Source organism: Conger conger, chromosome 7, assembly GCF_963514075.1.
Source record: "Conger conger chromosome 7, fConCon1.1, whole genome shotgun sequence".
Lineage (NCBI taxonomy): Eukaryota > Metazoa > Chordata > Actinopteri > Anguilliformes > Congridae > Conger > Conger conger.
In genome coordinates, this window is record NC_083766.1 from 47,596,931 (window position 1) to 47,607,722 (window position 10,792).

General features: G+C 38.3%; 1 protein-coding gene across 2 annotated transcripts; it reads right to left on the reverse strand.

Annotated features, from left to right (window-relative positions):
* Nucleotides 1-3,839: 3,839 nt before the first annotated feature.
* supt4h1 (SPT4 homolog, DSIF elongation factor subunit) lies at nucleotides 3,840-6,558 on the reverse strand. Of its 2 annotated transcripts, none has more exons than XM_061248775.1 (5): nucleotides 6,365-6,558; nucleotides 5,585-5,691; nucleotides 5,433-5,488; nucleotides 4,918-4,971; nucleotides 3,840-4,369 (listed from the first exon to the last, which is right to left on the reverse strand). In XM_061248775.1, exons 1-5 carry the CDS (start codon nucleotides 6,431-6,433, stop codon nucleotides 4,302-4,304), a joined length of 354 nt encoding a protein of 117 aa, XP_061104759.1. In that variant the 5' UTR covers nucleotides 6,434-6,558; the 3' UTR covers nucleotides 3,840-4,301. The 2 variants fall into 2 exon arrangements, with proteins under 2 accessions (XP_061104759.1, XP_061104761.1); XM_061248777.1 differs by lacking the exon at nucleotides 6,365-6,558 and adding an exon at nucleotides 6,184-6,257.
* Nucleotides 6,559-10,792: the final 4,234 nt, after the last annotated feature.

Genomic DNA, 10,792 nt, shown 5'->3' on the forward strand with positions numbered 1-10,792 from the left:
TTTACTGACTGATGAATGATTACCCAGAATTCAAAGTATTACAGCACAGTGTCACCCTGCAGAAAATACTTTTGCCAAATTCATACAACATGAAGGCAACACACTGACCCTCCTTAGCTGTCTTAGATTATCACACTGTGTGTGGTGTGTCAGTTACAAAGTGTGAAATTGGAGGAAGGAGAGCAGGGAACCAAACAGCCTGCAAACCTCTACCTCTGTTTCTCAGCTGTTTGATGTGGTGAACTGAAGCTTTCCATTTTGAGCTAGTGTGCCCTGCCAGTAACAGTCTCTTCAGTCGGCCAATAAAAAATCAGTTTTGTACGGAACTTAATAATACACTAAACTGGAGTTGTGTGTTCTAAGCGCCCCTCACATGCATGGTGTGGCTAACTTGCATTCAGAAAGGACAGAATTATGTTTTATTGTGTAGCAGGCATGTTTTGTGTGAAATATTTGCTGATTGCATTAATTTGTTTTTAGGCTGCTAGGCAAGCTAACCACAGGTGCAAAAGAATTAAAGCTGTTATACTGCATTGAGAATCCGCAACAAATCTAATAGCCAGATCATGTAATGTACAGGTTGGAGAGCTGCTTCACATTAACCATACATCTAACAGATGGCCAAACGAGGCATTTGGACTGTGTTTAAGCTAAATTTACAGTTTAGAGGACCTGTATCTGACAAATGGTTCTTCTGGATTCTTAGGCTCACCCTTTTTGAGTTATGTGGTGTAGCTCGCAAAATGTAATATGATTCTTATATTTCAAACCCCCTATATCAGCTCAATCTAACATTTGCCTTGGTTCTCACCGACAGCCATGGTAGCTTCAAGTTGCCTGATGCAACTTCCTGTCAAGCGTTTCCTCTCAAATTGAGTCCAATGAAACAATGCCATCTTGTGTAACCTGTATGTTGTGCAACAAGCTGCAAGATTCTTTGAGCTCTTGCTGTCTGGTCATCATAAAACCATGACATAAGAAAATGCCTCAGCAGGGGCGTAACCAGGACCTAAAAATATTGAGTTTGATAGATTTGGCGAAGATTGAGTGAGGTGGGTTTTTCTCTTTTTTTCTCCTTTATTTTGTTCATCATTGAGGATGTAACTTACAGAGTAAACTGAGTGACCACTTTATTAGGTATTTGACTTATTGTTTAGATTGATTGCTATGCATGGTTATTGAAGTTACTGTTGCCATGCAGTTAGCTTGAACTAGTCTGATCATTCTCCCCTGACCTCTCATTAACAAGCCATTTTCGCCCACAGGACAGCCGCTCACTTTTTTTGCACTGTTCCCTAAGATTGTTGTGCATTAAATCCTAGGAGATCAGCAGTTTCTGAGATATTCAAACCACCCTGTCTGGCAGCAACAATGATTCCATGGTTAAAGTCATGTACAATGGTATTAAGACCACTTCACTTTTTGCACATTTTATTGTCTTGTAGATTTAACTTTATACACTCAATAACTCATACTGACAAAGTGAAAACATGGTTTTAGAATTTGTATTTTTTATTTGATTTATTTTTATCCTTGAGATGTGTGACTTGTGGCTAATTTAACTGATTGGACATAGTTTAGAAAGGCACATGTCTGTGTATATAAGGTCACCCAATTCACACTGCATGTCAGGACAAAAGCTAAGCCATGAAATCACTCTGTAGACCTCCATGATGAAATTGTGGCAAGGAATAGATCAGGGCAAGTGTATAAAACAATTTCTAAAGCTTTGAGTGTTCCTAAGAGCACAGTGGCCTTAAGCATTATGAAATGGAAGAAGCTTAGAACCACCAGGACTCTTCCTACAGTTGGCCGCTGGCCAAAGTGAGTACCCAGGAAAGAAGGATCTTAGTCAGGGAGGTGACCAAGAATCCAACGGAATTTAGGGTCTGAATACTTGAATAGAGAGACATTTCCGTTTTTGATTTGGACTAACTTTGCAAAAATGTGTAAAAACATGTTTTCACTTTGTCATTATCAGTTATTCCATTTTATCCATAAAACACAATAAAGTGTGCAAAAAGAGAAGTGAAGTCTGAATACTTTCTGAAGCCACTATAGATCACATTTCTTCCCATTCTGATGTTTGGTCTGAACAACAACTGAACATTTGTCTGCATGCCTTTATGCATTAACTTGCTGCCACATGATTGTCTGATTAGCATTAACAAGCTCGTGTACAGGTCTGCCTAATAAGTATATACACAGACACACAAACACAGTGCCATTCATGAGTATGGTAGAAATGAGCCATTTCTGCTATATAAGTAACGCATTTGGATTTGAGATCAAAAGATGAATATGAGACAAAAGTACGATTAGCTTTTAAACCAGTTTTTGTGTTGAGTCCCCCCAACACAACTTTCCATGAACTTTCATAAGTTAATGGATGACTGACAGGTGCTAACTGTTGCTCAGGTGTTTCCCTTGGCATGGATTGTTCATACAGAGAAGAGAAGCGACTAATCTGTAAACTGAGGACTGAATTTCAAAAGGTTTACCGCAAGATGCAAAACAGTGGTAAGCCTCAGGAACAGAATAGCCACCTTGAGTTCCAATGCCTAAGTATATAGAAAAAATTAAGTATGGTATGGTAAGGCATATCTTTCTGGTTGTTTCGCAAGTAGTAATGTGCATTATGTGAAATGCATGTTAGACTTCCACAATGTACTTTAAAATATTGAATGAAAATTTGATATCCAGTTATACTGTTGTACCATATATCCATTACAGCCTATACTAATATATATGGCATTCTGCATTGACCGTTACCTGCCTGTCGAATCTGTTTTAACAGTTACTGAGGGACATGGTAGAGGAATCCTGACTGTATGCTGATCTTCAATGGTTTAACTATACAGTGCATATTATACCTTAACATCTATACATGTGCCTAGATATAAATTATTTGTAGACTTAAGAGGAAATGTTTTACCAATTATTTGAATATATCACCTCTGATAGATTTATCACCTTCTGATAATCACAGATTATATGTTGTAATTTGTAAGGATTTTTTTGCCAAAACTTAATAAAAGACTCCAAAACTAAAGGGTTGTGGAATAGTATCCATTTTGGCTTACTGCATCATAATAAATATGGATTAGCAAGTGCAAAATAAAATGCAAATGGACAAAGTAGCATACGTTAGCCTATTCTTATTTTCAGGATCAAGATTTCTTCCAGTATTTCCTAGTTTCTGAACACCAACATTTCACGCTTCAAAATGTATACTTTTCATGAATTTGCAAACCACCAAAACATAATCATATGCTGATGTATTTGCTTGCATATTTATCAAAGTCAATGAAAGTGCAGCGCCTCTGTGCTCCAGATGGCTCCAGACTGCCACCACCTGCCTTTCAAACAGTATAACAAATGTGATTATGGTTTCATTGAGATGCCTTCAGCAAATATCATTGCATCCATCAAAGCTTTCGTTTTAAAGATGTAAAGCAAACCTAGGGCCTCTATCCCACTCTACTAAACCCCATGCCAAACACTTGGGTCTTATTTTTGATTCCACCATTACATTTGACAAACGCATAAATTGCGTCATTAAAACCAGCTTTTTCCAACTACAAGCCACAGCCAAAGCGAGGCCCTTCCTTTCATTTCACAACTTGGTAATAGTTATTCATGCATTTATATCATCTCGTCTCAATTACTGTAATTTCCAGTAGTTTGGTCTTAGCCAGACCTCCCTCCGCCACCTGCAGCTAGTGTAATTGCTGCTGCAAGGCTTTTACCTGGTACAAAAAAAGTCAACATATCACTCCAATTCTCACTTCTCTGCACTGGTTAGTTTTAGGATTGTTTTTAAAATCTTGTTAGAGGAATTTTCATAAAAGCAATTCATACACTTTATTAAGATGTCAACTGCCTCATTGTTCTGGGGAGTCTGGGGGGGAAAAGGAGGATTTATGCATGTTCATGTCCAATAAGACATATAACCCCATTTAATTTCCTAAAAAAAAAAGAAAAAAGAAAAAAAAAAGGTCATTTTACACACCACACATTATAGTATGTATATCATTCCCCAAACACAATTAATAATAGTCCTCTAATATCCATATCAATCAATACCTAGTATTTAACAAATACATAAACTACTTGAAACAAAAACAAGACTATTCCATAGATGACCCTGATCATGAAAATATGCACATGTTCAATTAAAAAAAAAAAAGACAAATGACTCATCCTTACAACAGTGCTAAAATGTGTGGTTTTTACAGGAATGGCATTTCAGAGATATGCTGACAGGTGAAAGGCTTCTTGAGTGATGCGTGGTGCTGTGCTTATGTCTTCACAGCTGTGTCTCTTGACTTGTAGATCACTCCTCTGCTCTTCAGTTCCCTCACAACGCCTGCAGAGAAAAGGAAGGGCAAACACCCAGCAGCTTAAAAGATCGCTCATGATGCAAAGACATTGACACGAGGCTGAGGGATAGTGCTTTAGGTGGTTGTCCAAAGGAATTCCTAGTGATACACCCTGCCTTCACTCCTGCAGAAAAGGTCACAACCACTTCCATACCTTAGCATGAGGAATGCCATTAAGTGGCGTGAGAAAATTGGGTAATACACCTTCAGCCTCTCAAGATGCTGACCAATGTGTTTCGAAAAAAAAAAAAAAAAGTTAAGTTCTAAAAAAATTAATTTGCTTTTTAAATCTGCGTCAAACATTAAATGGGCCATTAAAATAATAGCGCGAGTGACAAAATCAGCATAAACCCACAAAACATAGTCCCACTTGAAAGGTTGACATTTTTTGTAGGAATACTGAACTGCAGACAATCTTTGTATACGAGTACGGACAGTGCAGTGCTTTTCTCAGTGAGAGTGCCAAGTAACAACCAATCCTGAGCTGTGAGGTTGCTGGGCAGAGAACAGGTCCCTGCTTTTCATAGGCACATACCTGGAGGCAACCGTCCAGTCACTGTTACAGCATAGACTCCGGGCTTAAAGTTGCCTGAAAAATAGACATGCAAGTGATGAATAGTTCCAAGGTTTTTTCAAATCCCCACTACTCCACTGTAACTCCTATTTTTGATACATTCTATGAAATGTGCCTCAGTGCACAAAGACAGCTCTCGAGAACAGTCTCCAACCCTGATCCTGGAGAGCCACAGGACCTGCTGGTTTTCAATGTTACTGCAATTAATTGATCAATTAGAGCAGTTGATAACACAGTTAACTAAACTACTGTTATAACATTGCCACTACATGGCAGAAACACCATGAGAATGTTACATATGAGGCAGCAGGAGCCTCGGCAGTGCATGTGATGCGAATTATTTTCAACTTTATATTCATTATTATAATGCTAAATTGTTGCACACCAAGAAAAGCAGAGACTACAACGGTGAAGTCCATGTGAAAACAGTACCCATTCAAACATCATTGCTGTGCAATAACATTAATATTTCTTACTGATTCTTTGCCATTTGGCTACCCAGCTATCTTCCGGACTCATCATTGCTATGACCCTGAAAAAAATAAATGGATCAAGGTTCAAAGCACTGCTATAATCACAAATATTTACTTTCATATGCATGCTTAAACAGGAAAAATAAAACAAATACCCGTCAAAAGAAGAACTTGTGCACTCATAGACCATCTCCCTATTTCCCTTCATCTGGAGGTAGGATTCACAGTTGTCGCAGCCATCATATTCAAACTGATCAATGGTCTAAAATTGAGAGGAGATTCGTTAGTCTTATAGAGAAGCTGTGCTTCACTGTCTAATTCATGTAGCCGTATCCAGATTTTGTGTGTGGGTTTTTATAGTACATAAATTAACTACGAGCACATGCTTCTGTGTTTCACAGCTGAAAATAAGGTACAACTTGTTTTTAAAGATAGTACGTATGTCGACAGACACCATTTGGTAGTCTCTAAATACAATTATAATTATAATTATACAATTATAATTCATACTAAACAGTGAAATTACAATAAAATACATTAATAGTAATGAATTTCATAAACTCTGAAATGCAACGTTATATTCTTACCAGTTACTAACCAAAACCAACACGTGATAATGTTCGCAAACGTTTATTTTATTTTTTTAGGTTTTCTGTAACATTAGCTACGTGTATGATAAAATAGCGACAGGTACCTTAACACAATTAGCTGGAAAACCAATATTTAGAGTTTAAGAGGTGAATTTAAGAATTACCATTAGTCGATGTGTTAGGACCACAGCTTTTGGTTCCAAATAAAACTATTATATATATATGTTCAGTAACCTACGTTAGAAGGCAAGAAGGCAAGAATGCTTGCAATGTATTAGCAAACTATCTCGCTCTAGCTACCATTAATTAGCCTAGCTGTTTTCTTCACTAGTTTGACGTCTTTACCTTAACAAGAGAACACAAGAGACACGCTCGTAAATGACGAAGGTCTTTGGGTACCGTTTCCAGGGCCATCCTGGGGCGAAAATGAGCTAAGTTAACGAATTAGATAATTATTTTCAACTACTACCCCTCTTTGTTTTTGCTATTTGCCAGTCGATGCCAGTAAAGTGTGTTTCCGGCGGCATGCACATACGTCATATACTTGCGTCGAGGCTACTTCCTTGTTTGTGACGTAAAACCCGATGCGTAAGATCGCAATCTCCAGTGGTTACTCTGGTTTGTTTTTTTCAATAACCCAAGACGACAAATATTTTGTATAATAAATTTGATATTGATGCTAGCAATATTTTTAATTCATAAATGTAAATTTAGTCCTAAAAAATTTTTTCTAACTGAACTCACAAAAAGGATATATAAAGGATATCTTTATATTTAATTATATTTTTGTCTGGTGTGGTATACCCCTGGCTCTTTTGTTTTTGTTATGTTTTTTATACTATCCCCTGTATACTGAATCCGTTTTATATTCCTTTGTTAATTAACATAATAATAATAATAATAATAATAATAATAATAATAATAATAATAATAATAATAATGAATAAAAAAAACTCCAGTGGTTACTCGAGGTATACCAGTTTTGCAAGCCTCTGGTGCAAAAAAAAAGAAAAAGAAAGAAATTCAATTTAAACTACAAACTTACCCTGTTCAAATAATATTAGTTTGAGCCATACTTTTGAAGTCTTCACACTGAACTAGTTACTCTTCAGTAGCCAATTTATTTTCTGAACCATACATAAGAAGATCTAAGATTTAGGAAATTTCATTTGAAATTGGTCTGCATGGTTTTATGTCAATTCAATTACATTTTATTTGTATTAATTTCACAGAAGACTGTCCAAAAGTCACTTTACAGAGTAACAGAAAGGAAGAATAAATACCAGCCCCCAAATAGCATATGAGCTGATGATACAGAGCGTTGTAATTTTGTGGTTGCAGAACGATTCAATGCTCCGTTTGCAAATATAAAGTTGTTGCTGCTGCCATCTATGATGAACTGCGCTAGAATAGCATTTAGCAGTATAACAGAAGTGCACTTCAGCAGGTCATCCACTTTACCTCCCCATTGAGTAGCTCCCATAGGACTCCATGGGACTAGAAAGTGGACGCTGTCTCCCGGTCTTATCTCAATGGTAACCATCAAGATATACAGTGAGCACCATAATTCAGTGACAGTTTTTTTCTTATTTTGTTTCTATACTCTAGCACCTTCAGTTTGAAAGGATACAATGACAATGAGGTTAAAGTGCAGACTGTCAGTTTTAATTTGAGAGTAGTTTAGGAATGTCAGCACCTTTTGTATATGGTCCCCCCATTTTAAGGTACGAGAAGTATTTGTTGAATTTGCTTCACAGATGTGACAGATGTGTTTCATCAGGCAGGTGTATTCATTTGTGTTTAGTGAATGCAGAAGAGAGCTGTTGATGTCTAGTCTTGATTCTAGATTTTACAATTGCCTTTGGAGATTGTTGTTGGGGTGTGACAACATGAGGAAGACAGCAGTGTCCATGCAAATTAAGATGGCCGTAAAAAAGCTCATGAATGAAAATCAGGAACATTGAAAAAAACCCTGGGCATGCCCAAGTCAACAGTTTGGTTCATTATTAACAAGAAAGTTGGTGAACTGAATTATGTCAAAAGACCAGGTAGACTGAGGAAGACCACTGTAGTGGCGGACCAGAGAATACTCTCTATGGTGAAGAAAACCCCCCTGACATTGGCCCAACAGATCAAGAACACGTTCCTGGATGCAGGTGTATATTTCTGAAAGTCCACCATACGTAGAAGACTACACCAGCAGGACTATAGAGGGTACACTCCAAAATGCAAACTGCTGATAAGCCAGAAGAACAGAAAGGCAAGATTAGTTTGCTCAAAAGTACCTAAAGATTTCTGGAAAGTCTTGTGGACAGATGAGACAAAGATTACCGTAATGGAAAGTACAGAGGGAAAAAAAAGGAAATACCCATGATCCAAAGCATACCACCTCATCTGTGAAACATTTTGGAGTTGTTATGGCCTGTATGGCTGCCAGTGGAATGGGCTAATTTGTCTTCATCAATGATATGACTGCAGACAGTAGTAGAAAGTAGTCAAAAAATGTAAATAGCATATTAACTTATTCCATTCAATAATAATAGCTTAAAAGTGTTCTGAAAGTTAGGATGCCCATTTTCTCAATGTTAACTAAACATGTGCATAAATAGCCTGTAAATGCATGGAAAGAGGGGTGTTTGCATCATATACAGTCAGGTTCAAAAATGTTGGGACATTGACACAATTCTCATCTTTTTGGCTCTATACACCACCACAATGGATTTGAAATGAAACGAACAAGATGTGCTTTAACTGCCGACTTTCAGCTTTAATTTGAAGGTATTTACATCCAAATCATGTGAACGGTGTAGGAATTACAACAGTTTCTATATGTGCCTCCCACTTTTTAAGGGACCAAAAGTAATAGGAGAAACTAACAATCATATATCAAATTTCACTTTTTAATACTTGGTTGCAAATCCTTTGCAGTCAATTACAGCCTGAAGTCTGGAACGCATAGACATCACCAGATGCTGGGTTTCATCCCTGGTGATGCTCTGCCAGGCCTCTACTGCAACTGTCTTCAGTTCCTGCTTGTTCTTGGGGCATTTTCCCTTCAGTTTTGTCTTCAGCAAGTGAAATGCATGTTCAATCGGATTCAGGTCAGGTGATTGACTTGGCCATTGCATAACATTCCACTTCTTTGCCTTAAAAAACTCTTTGGTTGCTTTCGCAGTATGCTTCGGGTCATTGTCCATCTGCACTGTGAAGCGCCGTCCAATGAGTTCTGAAGCATTTGGCTGAATATGAGCAGATAATATTGCCCGAAACACTTCAGAATTCATCCTGCTGCTTTTGTCAGCAGTCACATCATCAATAAATACAAGGGATCTTTCCATAGGATGTTGTTCCAGAACTGTAAAGGCTTTTTTAGATGTTGTTTGGCAAACTCTAATCTGGTCTTCCTGTTTTTGAGGCTCACCAATGGTTTACATCTTGTGGTGAACCCTCTGTATTCACTCTGGTGAAGTCTTCTCTTGATTGTTGACTTTGACACACATACACCTACCTCCTGGAGAGTGTTCTTGATCTGGCCAACTGTTGTGAAGGGGTTTTTCTTCACCAGGGAAATAATTCTTCTGTCATCCACCACAATTGTTTTCCGTGGTCTTCCGGGTCTTTTGGTGTTGCTGAGCTACCCACTGCACCATCCGTGCCGCCTGCTGGAATATTCTAATACAAATTATGTCAGAGAAATACAGCATATAAAGGACACAGTTAGATAAACAAATAACTAGCCAGTCCACAGTCCTCTTGAAGCAATCATACAATTAGCTAACTTTCTTAGCGTTCTTTCTTTTTAAGAATGTTCCAAACAGTTGATTTGGCCACACCTAATGTTTTTGCTATCTCTGATGGGTTTGTTTTGATTTTTCAGCCTAATGATGGCTTGCTTCACTGATAGTGACAGCTCTTTGGATCTCATATTGAGAGTTGACAGCAACAGATTCCAAATGCAAATAGCACACTTGAAATGAACTCTAGACCTTTTATCTGCTCCTTGTAAATGAGATAATGAGGGAATAACACACACCTGGCCATGGAACAGCTGAGCAGCCAATTGTCCCATTACTTTTGGTCCCTTAAAAAGTGGGAGGCACATATAGAAACTGTTGTAATTCCTACACTGTTCACCTGATTTGGATGTAAATACCCTCAAATTAAAGCTGAAAGTCTGCAGTTAAAGCATATCTTGTTTGTTTCATTTCAAATCCATTGTGGTGGTGTATAGAGCCAAAAAGAGGAGAATTGTGTCGATGTCCCAATATTTATTCACTCACACACTCATACCTATAGGCAATTTAGACTCTCCAATCAGCCTATCCTGCATGTCTTTGGACTGTGGGAGGAAACCGGAGTACCCGGAGGAAACCCCCGCAGACACGGGGAGAACATGCAAACTCCGCACAGAGAGGCCCCGGCCGACAGGGATTCGAACCCAGGACCTCCTTGCTGTGAGGCGGCAGTGCTACCCACTGCACCATCCTTGCCACCCACAGTGGAATCTTGAGAGCCAAAATTGGTGGGGGAGGAAGCTTTCCTGTAAACTAATCGCTGATCTCAAATTGTACCTAGCGACCCTATGTCATCCAACCCCATGCTGAGTCTGCTTGGCACAAGTGCGAGATCTTTAGTCGTCTAATTTCCATACCGTACATATATTTATAACTGAGACCATAACCTTTCATTTGCTGCTGGAATATCCATCCATCCATCTATTATCTGAACCCGCTTATCCTGATCAGGGTCGCAGGGGGGCTGGAGCCTATCCCA

Coding starts and splice junctions, on each gene's coding strand:
- supt4h1 (XM_061248775.1), bottom strand. CDS start 6,433: ATGGCCCTGGAAACGGTACCCAAAGACCTTCGTCATTTACGAGCGTGT. Junction 5,692..6,364: donor TCTTGTGTTCTCTTGTTAAG/GTAAAGACGTCA, acceptor TCTCAATTTTAG/ACCATTGATCAGTTTGAATA. Junction 5,489..5,584: donor ACAAGTTCTTCTTTTGACGG/GTATTTGTTTTA, acceptor TATTTTTTTCAG/GGTCATAGCAATGATGAGTC.